Here is a 19381-nt window from a genome sequence, read left to right on the forward strand (position 1 = left end):
ACTTGGAAGAGACCACTACAAGAGAGAAGGAGGTGATTATTATTCTATATTTTATGAAACGACGAAGTTTATATCATTTCATGTTTTGACATAATATTTTATAATTTTGATATAAAAAAATTGACATTAAACTGTGAATTATCAGCAGTGTGACATCCCACATCGTACAGGGGATTGATCTTTAAATGTATATTCTCATCCCTACCTAGCACGAGGCCTTTTGGGAGCTCACTGGCTTCGGGTTCCGTAAGAACTCCGAAGTTAAGTGAGAAAGGGGCTAGAGCAATCCCATGATAGGTGACCCACTAGGAAGTTGTTCGTGAGTTCCCAAAAACAAAACCGTGAGAAAATGGTAAGCTCAAAGCGGACAATATCATGTTACGGTGGTGGATCAGGCCCGGGAAGTGATCCGTCCCCGGCGGGGATGTGACAAGCAGTGTTTAAAGTATGTAACCGTGAAAATATCAGTATGCAACTTTGTGGAAATATCATGGGTATATCGATATCGATTGCTTCCAATATAAATAATGGAAATGTGCTAAAAACAAATAGACATTTAAAATTAAACCTTAAGGAATGTCATACAGCAGTTTATTAATATTTAACCGATATATCAAGAGAAGAAAAAAAAAATGAGATCTATCAATTTTAGTCGAAATTTAAAAGTTTTTTCAATATCTTGTAAGGTTTAGACTTCACCGCATTTTCCTATATTTCTCTGATTTTTCAATATTTTCACGTATCGAAGAAATCCAAATATTGACACAAAGAGTTTTACAGAGTGTCTCCTTAGCATTTATCTTACTTATTATATTTGTTTTTTATTATTTTTATATGGTTAATTATGATATCTATATGAAGTGGGTCAGATATCATATTTAGGAGCTTCAACCTTCTGGAATATACATGTATAATTATAATTATAATGTATCAATATTTGAGGCTTTTTATTTTTATTTTTTACATGTTATAGAAAGTAAGAAATTCAGAAATATAGTTTGCTAAAAAGAATTTGTAGTAAAAGCAGTTTAAAGTATTTAATTCTAAACCGGATTTTGTACGTTATATTCTTTCTTCACCAATACCGTTTGTATGAATAAAGAAAAATATTTTCCACTCCAAGTGAGCTTTTAGCATGGGGAAAAGAAAAGGTATATAATAATTTAGTCCGTGCTTTACAACTTTTATGAACAAAAGGGTCTCAATGTCTCATGAGTGGTGTTCGAATGGCTTCCTTCTCTCTAGACTGGTCAATTTTTTAAGGTATTGTTGGGCCAAATAGTGAAAAGGTTTTAGTTCAACCAAAAGTTAAAAATGGGGAAGAGATCCCCGTCGGATTTCTCTCATCAAACTCCAGGAATCCGAAGATCCATACCTTTGAAATTTGATCTAACGGTTATAATTATTATAACTTTTAGGGAACTTCCTATTTGTAGCTGTTGGATTAAATTTCAAATGCCCGGATCTTCAGATCCCTAGGATTTAATGGGAGAGATTCGGAGAAAATATCTTCCCTTAAAAATGAATGCTAACAGAACTTTCTCAAAAATAATATTTTTTTATAAATTCTCTGTCTACTCACAGTTTAACGTTTTCTCGTGCCAATATTGTAAAACATAGTGCAAAAAAACATGAAGTGACATAGAGTCTACGAAGAGTCATATTTTTTAGAGAGTCCCATCAGCATTTCTCAAAGTTAAACTATTTTTCAAAAATGCATTTGCATTTGTGACTTTGATGATTGTTTTTTAATAGTTTTATTCACATGTTTATTTTTACTTTTTACACACCGTTCTTAACTGTTGATTGTCGAATCAAATGATTTATCCTTGTTTTTGGTGTACAAATCATTGCATTTTAACTTTGAATTAAAATAATGTTTTTCTTTTAGGCTGCAAGTGCTATGAATTAAGAACTGGGCTTATAAGCTCTGTCAAAATAATTAGTCAAGTGATTTTTGGGCTTTAAGCTAGAAGCTCTCCCGAGGTGTCCTTTTAATGGGCTTGAAGAAATCCCGGTTACGTGGGCTTGTGACCATTAGGAGTGGGGCATTAAAGATAGTGGGGATTTGGCGTCTATGTTACATTTAATCACAAAAATGAAAAATAATTTATGAAATGTTTTTTTATCAATACAAATGATATATTTATACTAAATTGGTGAGGAAATAATTTAGGTAAGTTGAAAAGAATAAAACAAATGGGTTATGATGATCCTAATTATTGGTTATATAAATACAATTTGTAGTGCTTATTTTTGTTTTGTTTGAAATTGCCTTAAGAATGGTTAAAAGCGTTTTTGATGAAAACATTTTTAAAATCAATTCATACTAAAATGTCAAATAAGTTCTGGAAAATATTTTGTTGCTTCATGCAAAGATTTAAGTGTTCTCAGTAATTTTTAAAACAGTTCCAAACAAGCTCTTTGATTATATGACAATGAATCCAAAACTTACTAAATTTTGGATTCAACAAAAATAACACAGCATAAAATATGAAAGTTCAATTTTAAGTGAGTTGAGCTAACGCAAACACAATGAGTTTAACTAAACACAACGAACCTACATTGGTTTGATTCTATCCATTCCACATCTAGTCCGGTCAGAGAACTCTGCTCTCCTGCATTCAAATTCAAATCCGTATGAATTTAATGAAAATACCCTATATTTTATTTTATTTTTTATATTAAGTTACAAAGTCATATTAGGAAAACAATTATTTCCTACAATACAACTTCAAATTTAAACAATTATTAGACAATAATTCCATTAAAGAATCCCCCCACTCATATCCCTCCACGTCATCAAACAATAAAAAAGCAAACCATCTTTCTTGCTTGTAGAAGAAAAGGACGGTAACGGACTCCTTTTCTCTTGCCCGCATCATCCACTCACGTTTTAAAGGGCAAAATCCGAACCCTCTTTTACAATTTGCTTTCCTTCAAAGCCAACAATTCGATTCCCATCGCGTCTTTCCATCTCCATCTCTGAAAACGACCAGATTCCCCACATTTATCCAAAACCCATTAAAACCCAGATTCCAAGATCTCAGGCTGCATCTACTGGGTTCTGAGATTTCTAGAGAGAGAAAGAAAACCCATTATAAAGAGAGAGACAGAAACCCGAATCGTTGAGTTCCCGAAGAAGAAGAAGAAGAAGAAGAAGAAGAAGAAGAAGAAGCTTTAAAGCCTGAAAATTCACCACATTCATCAAAAACCCAACAAAACCCAGTTCCCAGATTTCGAGATCTCAAGTTCCAGTTTCTGGGTTTTGAAATTTCTAGAGAGAGAGAGAGAGAGAGAGAGAGAGAAAGAAAGACCCAAATCAGAGGCAAAGATGTGCTGTCCGAGTAGGGTTTGCATGCTGTGTACCTGTTTGATTCTGGTGGTGGTTCTGGTGGGTCTGCTATTCGGGTTCGGAGTCTTCAAGAACGGATTCCACAAGCTGAAAGATACTGTGAATATCTGTGACCCGAATGTTCCCGGGTCTTACTGCGGGTCCCAATCGGGTAGGCCCTTCTTGGGTTATGCTGCGCCCCCACCTTTCTAGGTGGTTTGGTTTGGTTTGGTTTGGTTGTTTATCTCTCATTATTTTTCAATGTAATCTGTTTACTTACTGTTATTATTTTTTAATTTCTAGTCTTTTAGGTTTGATCTTCTTATTTCACTAGGGATTTGGGTTGTTCTTGGGATTTATAAATTGATTTGTATTTTGCCCAATTTCAGGTTATTATTTTGTTTTTGTGATGTTTATTTTATTCTGCCCCTTGACTCGTGTGTGAGCTTCTTGAATTCTTTATATTGATTAGAATTTGGTGTAGGTTAAGGTTCTCTTCGTTAACATTTTGTAGAGTAGTTTTTTGTTTTTTTTAGATACAAAAAACAGATAAAAAATGTGTTCGGTGGATTATTTTGTGAAAATATACTCATAAAACGAAAAACACACGGGATACAGTATTTAGCTTAAGTTTTGTAAAACATCAAATTAATTTTTCTTCTGTTTTTCTAAATAATAATAGCATATGGACTAATACAAAGTATGTGAGAAAATTTTTTATTTTTGTTTTTGAGAAGGAGAGAGGAAGAGAGTGATATAGAATGTGGAAGAGGGAAGTTTTTTTTTTTTTGTTTTTAAATTAAAGATATGTTAGGATTACATGCATGTGAGGTTTTGAAAAAAAAAATTTTTGATTGTACTAAATTACATTTTTACTTTATATTTCTTATTCATATTTTGTTTTAATTAGAAGGTTAAACTGATAATTTTATATGATTTTAGTTGATAATGAATATTTTATTAATTAGTAGAGATAAAATAAACATATACATTATAAAACAAAGTGGGAGTTTTAGTACAAATAAAATCAATATTTTGTACAAACACATCCCTTGACCTAAATAAATACATGACATCTAATGTACCCCAATGGTTCGAAACCTATCAATCAACTCAAAGCAACTCTACCTCTAAAACCTCTCTAGTCAAGAGTCAATTCAATCAACTCAAATAAATAATAATTAACTGTAATAAATGATAATTGCCCAAGTGCATTTTCACTTATAAATTGAATAGCATAGTCAATTCGTATTAAAATATTATTAATTTTTTTATAAAAATAATAAAAAAAATTAATTTTATTTTTAATTTTGGAAATGATTTTTAACTAATCCTGTCACGCCACGTGTTATTATCCGAAATTACAATTTTTGTAGAAGATGGTTAGGTATTTATATATATAAAAAAAAGTCTTATTTTTTCTATATTTTTAAACAATTTTTATTAAGTTAATTAATATGGATTGCCATCCCAAAAGTGGACACGTGGCCAACGGTAACTTCATCTGACATTTTCTTTTCTTTTTTCTTTTTTTTTTATTCTAGAATGTGTGCCCCTAGTGCTAGTCACAAAAAAATTTAATTAACATGGCCGACGTCAACCTAGTGTCATGTAAGCCGGTTTCTGGGTCAGTCCATTTTGTGCTGGGTTAGTTGTTGGCCTCCACTTTGGGCCAGCTAATTGGATGGAATGGAGTGGGTTTTTGGGAGGCTAGGGGTAAAAATGAGTTGTTGCCCAGCTCATTTGTGGAGGGGTGGAGTTGCTCTCAACATTAGAGTCGAGCCAACACAAGATATGACATTAATTATACACATGCTTACTTTTAGCAATATCTCATGTACTCTTCAATAAGTCTTACTCTATTTTACTTTATTGTGTCTCATTCTACCCTATGAACTCTTGTTATAAGTCTCAGTTTGCTCTATTTCGTTAATTTCGTCAACAAAATTGTTAAGTACTTGTCGTGACATGGGTTTTTGGCTGGAGTAAGTTCATCCGACTCGCTCGAAGTGAGTTGTTCGACTAGAACTAAGCTCACTCAACTCAACTTAAACGAGGGATGACAGATCTAGGTCGAAACAATATCTTTGTTATAGTAGACCAACGCACGACATTAATAAGCAGCATGCATAGATTATGTCTGTAATTTTTCAACAAGAAGAAGAAGGACCAAGTCAAATTATATCAAGCTTGTCAAACATATCAAGTTTGTTAGCCATGTTTGGATAGAATTTACTTGGTTTTGAGTTAAACAATTAAAAGATAATGTTTTTTTCACAAGATTTAATAGTGGCCACAGGCAAGCCAAGTTAGAAATCTCTTTTTCTCAGGAAATAGTTTGAAAGGTGTATAATCAACAAGCGTACTTGTCAACCGATTTCTAAAAACATGGTTGTGTCCGCGTACTATACGAAAATTTACTAAATTTAACATCCGGTGTGCCCTTTAAAACAAAAAACACATCGCTAAACCATTTGCATTCCCCAACTCAAGGGAATTCCAAGATCTCTAGGAAGAAAAAAGTTTCGTTTGGCCAGTGGGAAAAAGAACGAAATCTTTTGCCTGGCCAAATACAAAAACACAAAGAGAGAGAAAGAGAGGAACCCTCCTCCCTCTTCTCTCTTTTTGGATCCAAATCTTCAGAAAAGAAGAGAAGGAGAAACAAAAGAAATCAAGCAAAGATGTGTTGCCCCGGGTGCATTGCTAGGGTTTGCTCGTGCATTTGTTGCACTATACTACTGACGGTAATAGTTTGCCTGCTGTTGGGGCTTGGTCCCATCCAGAGGTTCAGGATTATTCACATAAATCACCTTCAGGAATCTTGTGAGCCAAGCTTATATGGATCACTGTGCAAGACTGGAAGACCCTTCCTTGGCAACATGGCACCTTCACCCAGCTTGTTGGATAAGATAGCACCTTCACCGTTCTAGGGTTCTTGTTGTTACACTAAATATACAATGTAATATATATGTGTATCTTTCTCTCTTCTTTCTATTTTTTGATTTTTTTTCCGGGTTTGCTAGGTTCATATTTTATTACGGTTATTTCTGGGTTTCAACGTTACATATGTGTTATACCGATGAATTTGAGTTGGTCTTGAAACTTAAATAAAACTATTTTTACCGGGTTTTTGTACTTGATTTGGTGTTCCCCCGTTTGATATTATTATGTACATTGTTTACTGCGATATTAATTGTGCATTGCTTAATTCGTTTTTGTGCTAATTTTTGTTTCATATGATACATACATACATACACACACATATTGGCAAGATTAGTTAGTATTCGATTGATTTTAATTATAAATGGTAGCGTTTTTCCTTGCTGTTCAGAGAACACTTCTTGTCAACTGCAAAAACTTCTCATATCCTGGAGTGACACATCCTGAACCGGAATGCCCACTGGACACCCAAATTAAGCAGTTCATCTAATTAAACCATTTCTCATACAATTACAATTAAATGAAGAAACTACGGTATATGATACAACTTAATTGGCACTCAAATCCAACCCATGGCATCATAGAGTTTTCATTCTCACTTGATTAATATAGACAACGGAAAAGTCAAGAAAAACATCCGATAAAGTTGGAACAACGAAGGACATTCGAACGTTCCCCTCGCATTGTCCAAAACACAAACACCCAATTCCACAAAATTCCAAGATCTCAGATAGAAAATTAAAGAACCTTTTGGATCTGAATAAAAGAAAAATAGGGAGAAGTGGGAAATTAAGAGAATCAAATAAAGTAGTAATTAGAGATGTGCTGCAGGTTGTGCCTCTGTTGCATTTGCACGTTCGTGATATTGATATTCATCGCGGTGTTCTTTGGTGTCGGTCCGTTGAAGAATCTGAAGCATCAATTCATCATCAAGCAATCTGTGGATCATGTCAGTGATCCAAATAATATCGTGGAACATCTTCATGCAGGCGTTGGATGACCAGAAAACCCTTCTTGGTTACACGGCACCTCCACCTTAATTTCCAGCTAGCTAGCTAGGGCTTTGTTTCTTTATTCTCCTCCTTGTTATTATTTGAATTTTAGTTTCTTAATTAGGTTATATTTTCATTGTTTGTAATTGTAATCAAGGTTTCTGGTTTATATAGATTTTCCTGTGTTTCATCTTATGAAGTTTTATTGACTAAAAAAGAAGCTGCCATCAGGATTTGGACGTTGATCTTCGAATTTATGTTGCTTTGTTTTTTGTTTTATTGGAGTAAAATTAAGCAGTAAAGCTAGTGTTCATAAGGACCGAATAATTATTTGTAAAAGAGGAGAACATGAATCAATTAGGACATGCGTTCGACTGGAGTTAGAAGCCTCCACGACACTTGAACTAAGAATTCAAGCCTTTCTTCTTTTTACTATAACCCATTTGTAGCTTAGTTTAATCAGAGCTGCTCTCTAAGGCCATCATTTTGAAGACCTGTGAGGTCCTTTTTTACATGAGTTCTAAGATCATTTTACGGTAGATTAAGCTATTAATTTAAATAATTCTTATTATACAAAAGTAAAATACTAATTGACAAAACAAACAAAAAATAAAAAGAGAGAAGAATGTTTCACGTCATATCGAATCTCTTTCATTGATATCTAACCAGCAAATCCAATTGCATAAAATTCGAATAATTTTACACATCAAATTTCATCCAATCTTTTAACAATAATATTCAAACCCAATTAGTTAGAAAGCACCAACAAATTGAGATTGTGTGGTTTTGAAAATTGAAATCCTTTCTTCTTGAACACGTGAACCCTTTTCATATGAAAATTTCCGACGCCGGTCAGAAATGTGAAACATGAACCTTTCCCTTTTCCATACACGAAAAAGAAAAAAGAAAAAACTCTAAGAGGCAGAAGGTGAGTGAACGACCGAGAAAGAGACAAAGGGAGAAAGGGGATGTGAAGGAGAGAGACAGTTAGGTTAATGAACCTGATGAAGCATATTTAATTAGGTTTGTAATTTGATAAACCTACCCTGGTGGTTTGTAAATTTATAATGTCGATAAACCTAATGATGCTAGAAGTAACCAACATTCATACGTACATGTGATTCGTTCGATCATACGAATTGTTGCCATCCCATGTTATCATCCTACTTAGGTCTAGCATGGTTTAAACTATTTCTTATTAATTACCTGCTACAAAATGTTCAAAAGCACCATAACAAAGAAAACAATATACAATTTTTTTATCTAACGATTGTATTTATACTAAATGAGTGAAAGAATGAGTTAAACCTCACAATGAACTAGTAATAATGTAATTCAAATCCGTCTTTAGTGAAAATCGAACCTAATATTTCTCATTTAAATGAAGAACAGTATCGTAATATTAAGTGGTAATATAATATAATATTAAAATGCATAATGGTGCAAAATGTTTAAATGAGCCTAAAATCAAATGTGCACATCAAATAACAGTACAAAAGCACCCAAAATGGTATAAAGGGTACTTGGAGAAGTTGTAAACACACTCTCTTAAAAACTAGGTGGAGTCATCATTATAAAGTAGAAAAGTTGTTTAGTTGGATCAGAAGTCAATAAACATAAAATATAAGCAAAATCACACAATTATGTCCAGGAGAAGACATAAATGCCATTGTTAATCTTTCGACCCTTAAAAGAGTGGATACTGTGCCGAAGTTACCTGTTGATTCCGTAAAAAAAAAAAAAAAAAAAAAAAAATTACATCAATTTATTTTCTTAAACAAATACAAGGAAAAGAATATAACTTTCTTTTAGAGGAAGGAAACTAGACGAGTGCAACTAATTCGTATCACAGAGGATCCTTCTCTCCGTCTTCTCCAAGTGGGACTGGAAGTCCAAATTAATCAAACAAATCCTCCATTATATCCAAAAACCCGAAGCTCCGATTCGTTACAATCCACAATACAATCTCACAAAATCCTCACCAATCGACTGCGGAGATCCAATCGCAGCGACTGATTGAAGAAGATGAAGATCACAGTGATGACTGCAGACGAACAGATCCTCTCATTAGACGTCGATCCTCACGAGACTGTAAGACCCTAATTTTTCACTTCAGCAGAAACCCCCAATTGATTTGATAGTTCTTTCAATTAATTTGGAAGTTCAAGTTCTTTTTTTTTATTTGATTTGATTTTTTTTTTTGTGATAGGTTGAGAATGTGAAAGCTCTGCTGGAGGTGGAGGTGAGAAATTTAATTTAATTTAATTATTGATGATTTATTGTTATTTTTTCTTTATTTTTGTGGGATTATGCTGTTTTTGGGGAAAACAATATCATATTGAAGTAAAGTTTAGATCTTTCTGTAATGGGATTTACAGTTCATCACTGGAATACGATTGCAGAATTAAAAGTTCGTAACTTTTTTTTGGTTTGGAAGCTAATTTTAAATTCAGTTAGCAGATTAGTTAATATAGTAATGTATAACGAATGCTTGATATGTTTTTTGATGCGTATGAGCAGACGCGGGTGCTGCTTCATCAGCAGCAGCTGCTATATAATGGGAGGGAGATGAGGAATTCTGAGAAGCTGAGTGCTCTTGGTGTCAGAGATGAAGACTTGATAATGATGGTATCCACTGCCGCTTCGAGGTATACTTGATAATGTTGTACTTTATGCGCAATTCACTTTATGATGTTCGTGTGTTTAATGGGCCTGTGAGTATATTTCAGTGCACCCACCAATGCTTTGAGCTTCAATCCGGATGGGTCTGCGGTAAATCCAGGAGCTTTCCAGCAGCACATTAAGAATGATTCTAATTTGATAGCACAGTTGTTTCAGGTAGCATGGTGTTCTTTTACTTCTTATTCTGGTTTTGGTTGGCGTTTGCCGTTGCTACGTAGTGGTTGAAAAGAAACAGCAATAAGTTGAATGAAATCTTCCTTTCTAAATTTTGCATTGCTATTCTGAGGTATAAACTGTTTGTTGCAGTCTTTCAAAATGTAATTCACTGTCCTTAGTTTGTGATTTTCTACTTCCCGTGAGTTTCTGATAGTCTTTTCTTATGTTTGTAACTTACAGAGTGACCCAGACTTGGCACAAGTTATTCTTGGAAATGATCTCAATAGACTGCAGGAACTTTTACGAGAGCGTCACCGCCAAAAATCTGAACTAAAACGGAAACAAGATGAGGAGCTTGTAAGTTACATTTTCTTCCATATCCGTAGTCATTGTGGGATAGTTGCTACTTAATATGGCCTTCACTGTAATCTGTCTCCATACTCTCCAATTAATAAAACACATATAGCCATATGGTAGTTTACGAAGTTTCAGAGAAATACAGTGACGTTAACTAACTGTAAAAGATATTGCAATGTCTGTTTCTGTAAGTATACCTGTTTATCCTGTCCTACCTCTTGAATATTGATTTTGGCATGATTTTAATCCCTGTAACTAATGGAGTTTTTGTTTACCTGAATCTTGTGAGCAGGCTCTTCTTTATGCGGATCCTTTTGATGTTGAAGCCCAGAAGAAGATTGAAGCTGCTATTCGCCAGGTTAGTGGTATTGTGATTATTGTCTTTGTCAAAGGAGTGTGGTTCACAAGCGATAATCCAACTCCATAGTTTCGTTAATAACCTGGAGTTGTAGTTGTTCTTTCCTAAAACATTTGCAGTGGTAACGGTATCCTTAAAATCAAATCTTAATTGCTCACATTATATATTTTGTTTAATATTGCTAATTCCTTTGCAGAAAGGAATTGATGAAAATTGGGCTGCTGCTTTGGAGCATAACCCTGAAGCTTTCGCAAGAGTGGTATGTATGATTATCAGCTGTCGCTACCAGTGTTATTATTTTAAGTTGGTATTTTGTTTGATGTTCATTGTTTTTCCAGGTTATGTTGTATGTTGACATGGAAGTGAATGGTATCCCGTTGAAGGTAATTATTCCCAAATAGCTTAGGACTGTTACTTTTCTTTCTCTTCAGTTCAATGTGATATGAGACTGCTGGAATATTTTTGTGTCATCTGTGTTGCCTTCGACTGCCCTTTATGTTTCCTGTACAACTCAATAAACGCTATCCATCACGAGTAGTATTATCAGTTGTCCTTCTTTATTGATTGTCTGTACTTTAAGTAACTGCAAAAGTTACATACTTTGTTTATTTCCACTTGTATCCAGGCATTTGTTGATAGTGGAGCGCAGTCAACTATTATATCTAAAAGTTGTGCCGAGCGTTGTGGGTATGAGATATTTTTAACTATTTGATAGTAATTTTCTCTTTACTGGTTGTGAAAGTATATTTACACAAGCGACTCATTTAATATGTGTTTCATGGTGGACATTCAGTGGCCCATACATGATAAATATGCATGCATGATTTTGAGATGAATGCGGATGTAGATTTGGATCATGTAGAACGGTAGGAACTGTAGGGGGTCCGATAACAATCGTAGTCGGTTCTTTTCACTAGCCACTTTATATCATACCACTTTAGCCTCTTAGAATAAGATTTTGCGACCAAACCTCAGATAAGTTCATGTGAAAAAGGAGACTTTTGAATGCTTTATTGCTTTTTTCTTTATTTGAATATCTGCTGACTTTTTTTCCTTTGTATTTTTATGAATACTGATGTTGATTTGGATGCATGAGAGACCTTAGGAGGTGGTTCAATGACAAATCTATTTTTCTTTTCACCAGCTACTTTTTATCATACAACTTTAGCCACATAAATTTTGCTTTGGCGACCAACCCTACTGATAAGTTTTGTAGAAGGAAGGCAATTTTTTAATGCTTTACTGTGGGTTTTTTAATTACAAATTCTGTTTATTTTTTCTTCCATATTTTTATGAATAACGTGAGAGTTACAGGAGCAAAAGCCTAACGTTGTGTTGTTTTGGGCATTGAACTCTCTAGATTGTTGAGGCTTTTAGATCAACGTTATAAGGGCATTGCTCATGGAGTTGGTCAATCAGAGATATTGGGTCGAATACATGTAGCTCCTATCAAGGTAGTTGCCTGTGATAAGCAATCCATATCATACTATACTGTCTGAAATTCATACTTGAGTGACAGGCTTTTTAACATTGTTTCTGTAGATTGGAAATATATTTTACCCTTGTTCATTCATGGTTCTTGATGCTCCAAATATGGAGTTTCTCTTTGGGTTGGATATGCTCCGTAAGCATCAGGTAGAATCCATGCTCCAAATTTCGTGCAAGCTGTCTTTCTCAATGGTTTTAATTAATGAAGGAGCTCCATTTGTTAGTCTTCTAACATTAAAGATGTCATCAGTGCATTATAGATTTGAATGAAAATGTTTTGAGAGTTGGCGGTGGAGAAGTTTCTGTACCATTTTTGCAAGGTTGGTCCCATGATCTCTATGTATGGATGTTTAAATATTCTGGAATATTTATGGTCCCTTGTTAAAGAAAAATCTAAATCTATGTATTTGTTTTAGAAAAAGACATCCCATCTCGTTTTCTCGATGAAGAAAGGTTTGCTAAGGAAGCATCCAGCTCAGGAGCTCCTGTAAGTCTACTCGAGTTTATGCTTTTCCTTAAGTCAAGGAATCTTTTTGCAGTTTCCGATTCTTAAATGTATTGTCTAATAAGAAAAAACTTAGGATAAAAATTCTGGTGTTGTCCTTACAAACAATTGGATCATCTTGTATGAGGCTTTGTATTTGCTCCATTTTTTTAGGCTTTTTTCATATCTTCCCATCCCCTCCTAATTTTATTGTTTAAGTGTAGAATCTATTTATATTACACGGTTTTTTGGATCATAGCATTCATTAGGATAATGTTGTCTTAGAAAAGTTTCAAATATAGTAAGGTAGCTGACCTTGGACTTATATTTCTTTCATTATTGCTCATTTTGCTTTAATATGGTGTTGTTCAGGTTACATCGGGAACAGCAGATACGAGCAAAACTGTACTATCAGGAGGGCAATCTTCTGGTTAGTTTGGAACTTGCTCATAGTCATTAATGGATGCTTTGGTTATGATTTGTGTTGGGAGGTGCAATTTAGTTTGTTTGCTCTTGTTTGGTTGAATCTGTTAAATGCGAATTATAGAGTTTAATGGGACGTCTTGATAATGATATGTATCAAGGTGTGAAATTTAGTTTGTTTGCTCTTTTTGGTTGAATTCGTTACTTGCAAGTTGTGAGAGCAGTGCATGTATGAATCTTTCCCGCATATAACTGATGGTCGTTTCCTTCCTTTTAAACTTGACACAGGGAGTGCTCGTTCTAACCCGACTCAGGTAAATTTTTTTAGCAAATACGCTATTTTACATTTGCTTAATCTCAGTTCTAAGATATCAACTAGGGTTTTCACTCTTTCGGGGTTCGCCATACATGGAAGTTGGATCATCGAATGAAATTTTCACATCTGACAATGTTGGTTGCAGGGATCTGATTTTGAAGCTAAAGTTGCAAAGCTTGTTGAGCTAGGATTTGGGAGAGATGCGGTAATACAAGCTCTTAAATTTTTTGATGGTAACGAAGAACAAGCAGCCGGATATCTTTTCGGGGGCTGAGTAAACTTAATACCTTAAAAATTCATTTCATTGTTGGAATACGCTTAGTTTGAGAACTCAATTACAAAGGTTCAAGTTCGAATATTATGTATTTGTTACCCTTTGATCTAATCTTTTTGACTGAAACCCTCGAACGAGGGCTGCAATTTATACGAAAACTGTTTGCTGTTCCAAATTCCATTCCTTTCGCCGTGATTTTCTTGAGTATTATTTTTACTTCGAATCTGTTCTTTAGCCCCTGCTAGGTTGACCTTTTCGGATTGAGTTTCGAAAGTTCCTTGATGATGTTTCTCTTGTAGCTGCAGTTAGATGCTACATGTGCTAGAGCAAGGGTGGTACCAAATGCAGTGACCATTTGATGAAAGCAATGGTCCAAGGTGCCCTTGCTTCTAGAGAGGAGGAATTTTACGTTTATCGGAAAGAGAAACCATGTATTAATTATTTTGCGCGTTGCATTTTGAGTGAAATGATAACGCTACATTTCTCTATACGAGTTTGTCTGTATGGATGGATCATATAATATAGCGTTGAATCACTGTTACAATCAAAGGATCATGAAATTTGTACCGTTCAAGAGAGTGAGTAACAGAATTTCAGGGCATTGGTTGTGTGAGGTGAGTTAATAGGCTAAGTTAATAAAGACCGTCATATTCAATTTTAGTAACCTGGATTTTGTGGTAATAGAAAAATAATGAAAATAATGAATTCCAGTTGTTAGCGACACAAATATGCCACTTGTCAATCAAGCGAAATGCCATGTGTCACTAAGTAAAGTGGCCAAGTGTTTAACGACGATTGGTAGGAGCACCAGGTGGCGCAAAAGTTCTTGTATCAACGAACGTGCTTGATTCCTGTGCGAAAGATAGTTATAGAAGGGGGAATGCCCGACTTGGATAGGTTGATAGATAGAAATTAACCGCTAATACATATCTTTTCATGAAATCGTCGGTTGTGGGTCCCACCGTGGGCCAAGCAAAATTATCACCAAGCCAGAGGACTTGAATGTCTCCCACCGTTTCAATTACGTGTCTCTCTTACTGCTTGACACTTACACCCATTTGAAAGAAAAAAAAAAATTTGGATAGCTCGAAAATATCAACTTATATGAATCGAGTTTAGCATTACGTAACATAGACATTTAGTGATTCATATATTTTTATAATTATCAACTCGTTCTATGTCAGTCCATTATCTAATTGTAAAGTTATCTAAATGCCAATTTACGCTTTATAGTTCAATAACAAAATATTAATTTATATTTGACCTTATATTTAAATATCAAAACGATAATCAAATCGTTACATGAAAGTCATTCACCAACCCCACAGAATTGCCATTGCTTCACCGCCTACAATTGAGGAGCACTTTCTATGTGATCTTCCTCGCCTAACCAAACAAGTAAAAGCCTTCATAACGAAGCAACCGCATCGCACACCAATGAAGTAATTGACTATTATGAAAGCATCCACTCCTAACCCTTTTAGGAAAGTAACTCCAAAACTCACATCCCAAAAAGACATAAAATTACCAAAAAGGGAAATCGAAACCATATAAATTGAGGCGGTGACATTCCATTTTTTTAAAAGACACCGACAATTTGGTTGGCTCTTTTCCGACAAACATGGCTGCTGCTCACCCGGCCAGGGAACGGTTTGTCACGTTCCTCGGCGGCTGGCTGGACCGCCAGCAAACGTTTCTGGACCAGCTCCTTAATCTGGTCGAATCGCCGGACTACGAAAACAAGGATGCCCGAGAGAGGATCTTAATCGAACAGGTTCTGTCCTACTACCAGCAGTACTTCGCCGAGAAAGCCAGAACGGCGGAGGAGGATGTGTTCGTCTTGTTTTCGCCGCCGTGGCTCAGCTCCTTCGAGCGGAGCTTGCTCTGGTTGGCGGGATTCAAGCCGTCAATGGTGCTGCGCATGGTGGACAGCTCGGTTGAGGACTTGACGGCTGAACAGGTGAGGGAGATGGACGCGGTGAAGGGCGAGACGAGGCGGGCGGAGCGGGATCTCTCGGAAACAATGGCGAGGATTCAGGAGAGCGTGGCGGCGCCGCCTATTCTGGCGCTGGCGAGGAGGGTGGGGAGGCTGATGGGCGGGGAGATTTCATCGCTGGATATGGCGATGGAGATGCTGAAGACGGCCATGCTGGGGGTTTTTGAGAGCGCCGATGGTCTTCGCGGGTCGACGGTGAGAAAGGTGGTGGAGGTGTTGAGTCCGGAGCAGACTGTGAAGGTTTTGGCGGCGGTGGCGCAGTTTCAATTGAGGATTAGAAGGTGGGGGTTGCAGAGGGACTCGCAGCTGAGCTAATGTCGAGGGACCTACATGAAACGGGAAAGGAAGCCATGTAAGTTGCTCCATGTTATCGTTTTATTTTTGTTTTTGGCACTTCAGTTGAATAATTTACAAGTTTGTTTTTCTATTTACTCAAATAGTTTGCAAATTTGTAATGGGTCGTAGTGAGCGTGATTAAAGAAAAATCTCGCCAGACTCGTGTTGAGAAGCTAATTAAAAATTAAAAGCATCTTTAATTATGTTTTTAATACTTTTAATTCAGTTTTAGTTAATAAGATAAAAAAAAATTAGTTTTGGAGCTCTTTAAAAATTTCTACTTCAATCATACTTTCCAGTTTAGGGAGATATAACGATAGTTGACGGAAAGGGTGGATCCCTTCCACAAAATTCGTCAAATTCATCAATTCGGATCCTTGAAATCTGATCCAACGACTAAAAATAGGGGTACCTTCAAAAGTTATAATAACTTTAACCGTTGGATCAAATTTCAAGAGTTAGGATTGATGAATTTAATTGAAGGAATCCGGAGAGACCCCTTTCCATTGTTGACCAATAGTCAGGGAGCTCTTATTTAAAATATTAGCAATTAATGTTGGGAATTACTTTCTCATTTTCTAGATTTAGGAGCTTTCAGGAGAATTCATATCCTAGAAGGTGGATAGGAAGTGTGACAAAATAGAAGGTGGATAGGAACTGTGGCAAAATCTAGCACGAGTTCATTTAGAAAGTTTATTGGAGATGCTCTAAGCTACTGTAATTGGCATGTTATACTGTCAAAGTGTTGAATTGAATTCATTCCTACACATGGTAAGATTGCATATCTAAAATTATGAGCAACGACCTAAAAGATAGACGGTTGTATTATTGAAATATATTATGAAGTGAGTCCTGAAAAATGTATTAAAGCGTGTGTCTATATTATGTATTGGGAGACGTTTTTTGACTCAAATTTTGATACACTTTTTAAAGCCTACTCTATAATGTGTCCGGCGATCCAATTATTTATTCTTTAAGTTTCTCTCAAAATCATCTCTACAAAAATCACCGACATCCAAAACTGTATGATCGTTGGATGATATTCATGGCATTCATTACGATATGCTCTCGAGTTGTTAATGAAATGCTTTGATTATAATAATTTGTGTTGGGGAGGTGTAATTTAGTTTTCTTTGGTTCTTGTTTGGTTGAATTTGTTGAATGCAAGTTGCGATAGCTGACTCATAAAACTAATGATCGTTCACTTTTCCTCTTAAATTTGACACCGGAAGTGTTTGTTCTAACACGACTCAGCTAAATTCCTTTCGCTATCTGCGATTTTCTTTCGAGAAGTTTAACTTAGCTCTAGTGTTTACATTTGCTTAATCTCAGTTGTTCTTGGTATCAAACTGAAGTAAAGCTTGGATCTTTTCGGGATTTAGATGAACGGGTCAAGAAACTCAAATATAAATGCAGAGTTTAAAATTCAGAACTTATTTTTTGGTTTGAAATCCAGATTTCATTTCAGTTAGCTCATTTGTTACTATAGTTCCATCGATCGATCTTGTTTAGTTGAATTCGTTAAAGGCAAATTGTGATAACATTGCATGTATAATCTTTCCCACATGTATAACTGATGATATAAATTGACACAGGAAGTGCTCCCTCTAACATGATTCAGTCACTCAGTTAAATTGCTTTAGCTTTCTGCTAACTTCTATCAGTGTTTACATTTGGTTAATCTCGGTTGTTCTAAGTTAACGACTAGAGTTATTCAATCTTTCGGGGTCGATCACCACTTGGAGAAGTTCGATTGGGTTGATGCGCTCAGTTATATCGTCGACTGAATATTGCAAAGGTTGTTGAGCTATGGTTTAGGAGAGATTCCGTAACGCAAGTTCTTAAATTTGTTTATGGTAACGAAGAATAATTAACCGGACGGGTATCTTTGAGAACTTAGTTATAAAAGTTCAAGTTGAAATATTATGTACTTATTACCCTTTGATCTAATCTTATAATTCAGTTCGAAGTGATCTTCTTTAGTTTGTATTTGGTTTTTTATATCCTCTGCTTCGCCTTTTTCCTATTGAATTTCAACGTTTAACTTCTTTGATTATGTTCTTCATGTTGCTGCAATTAGATATATATGTATAGAGCATGGGTGACTCAAAAGGTTAGATGGCCAAAATTCACATACATCACGAAAAATCAGTGAGTTTGACTCATGACATCATTCTCTTCTCAAAAAAGTATCGTAGTCCCAAATCGGAGCTGGGACGCTAAATCTGCAAATTCTCAATGCATCCTTTTGTCTTCTGATGATCCATTTCCTCTTCAATCGATTTTTCTATTTGTTCTATATCATATATCACCGTCACTCAAAATACACCTTAAGAAGCTACCTAGTACTACGGCCTAATGATATTCTTCATTTATTTGTAAATGAGAGGTCTTAGGTTCGAATCTTAGTCTCAAAAACGGCAATTTTGCTACCAATTTAATTCTCCACCCTATTAGGTGTAAATATATCGTTGTATACTTAAAAGCATATTCGATAAAACCACCCTAGCTATTACTTATTAAAATTTCTAAAAAAAAAATCACTGATCTAACAAAAAAGTGTACGATTAAATAATTAGACACGTTGCAAGCACAAATTAGGAGCAAGTGAACCTATGAAGCCCTCCAAAGAAAAACCCTACAACCCGGCTTCCTCACTTGGGATCTGCCGCTTCGATAGAGAGAGGTGTTGAAGACGATGCTGAAGAAGGATTTCTTTTCATACGTGAAGATGTGTGGCCGGCCGTGCAGTTTAGATACTAGCAAATCTTTATGTTCTTATTTTTCTCCAAAGCTGGAGTACTCTCAAGCAGTGAAGGTTGAAGAAAGGGAAACTTCGAAGAAGATGTCGCCGCCGCCAAAGAAGGATTGGTTTTTGTACATGATGGTGGATAGTGCACTATGCCGTCTAAGTATCAGTCAGTTCTGCAAAAAAAGCTCTCCCAAGCCGCTGTTTGAGCTTGTGCATGATTTTTCCCCAGAGGAACCCCCAGCCTATTATCCCTTTGATATGGATGTCCATAATGTGAATTCCAAGTTGTATTCTCTGGGAGGTGGAAGACATACAGATGACAGTTTTGTGCCAAATTTGGATGTTTATTGCCTTGATCTCACTAGCTCGGAGGGTCCCTCGATTTGTGAGGATCCAGGGATCTGTGAGGGTCTGAGAATCTGCGAGGATCCCTGACCCCAAGCCGTATCAGGTTCTGCATGAGCTTGTGCCAATATTCTGTCCCTTCTTACCC

General features: G+C 35.7%; 2 protein-coding genes across 2 annotated transcripts; both read left to right on the forward strand.

The window, feature by feature from the left end:
• Nucleotides 1–9098: 9098 nt before the first annotated feature.
• On the forward strand, nt 9099–14007 carry LOC137742202 (protein DNA-DAMAGE INDUCIBLE 1-like). Its single transcript, XM_068481994.1, has 16 exons — nt 9099–9357; nt 9476–9508; nt 9787–9914; nt 9996–10104; nt 10345–10461; nt 10754–10819; nt 11016–11078; nt 11158–11202; nt 11445–11506; nt 12180–12273; nt 12362–12454; nt 12558–12627; nt 12724–12794; nt 13164–13221; nt 13503–13528; nt 13676–14007. The coding sequence occupies exons 1-16, from the start codon at nt 9292–9294 to the stop codon at nt 13802–13804; spliced, it is 1230 nt and encodes a 409-aa protein (XP_068338095.1). The 5' UTR covers nt 9099–9291; the 3' UTR covers nt 13805–14007.
• Nucleotides 14008–15425: 1418 nt separating this feature from the next.
• Nucleotides 15426–16115, forward strand: LOC137743215 (protein ZW2-like). The gene has a single exon (XM_068483099.1). The coding sequence runs from the start codon at nt 15426–15428 to the stop codon at nt 16113–16115; it is 690 nt and encodes a 229-aa protein (XP_068339200.1).
• The last annotated feature ends 3266 nt before the right edge of the window (nt 16116–19381 follow it).

Source organism: Pyrus communis, chromosome 8 (genome assembly GCF_963583255.1).
Source record: "Pyrus communis chromosome 8, drPyrComm1.1, whole genome shotgun sequence".
Taxonomy (NCBI): domain Eukaryota; kingdom Viridiplantae; phylum Streptophyta; class Magnoliopsida; order Rosales; family Rosaceae; genus Pyrus; species Pyrus communis.

Excerpts from the sequence above, each read along its gene's own strand:
- LOC137742202 (XM_068481994.1), top strand. The coding sequence starts at position 9,292 with ATGAAGATCACAGTGATGACTGCAGACGAACAGATCCTCTCATTAGAC. Across the intron at positions 12,455-12,557 it reads ATATGCTCCGTAAGCATCAG|TGCATTATAGATTTGAATGA; the intron begins GTAGAATCCATG and ends AGATGTCATCAG. Across the intron at positions 13,222-13,502 it reads ATCAGGAGGGCAATCTTCTG|GGAGTGCTCGTTCTAACCCG; the intron begins GTTAGTTTGGAA and ends AACTTGACACAG.
- LOC137743215 (XM_068483099.1), top strand. The coding sequence starts at position 15,426 with ATGGCTGCTGCTCACCCGGCCAGGGAACGGTTTGTCACGTTCCTCGGC.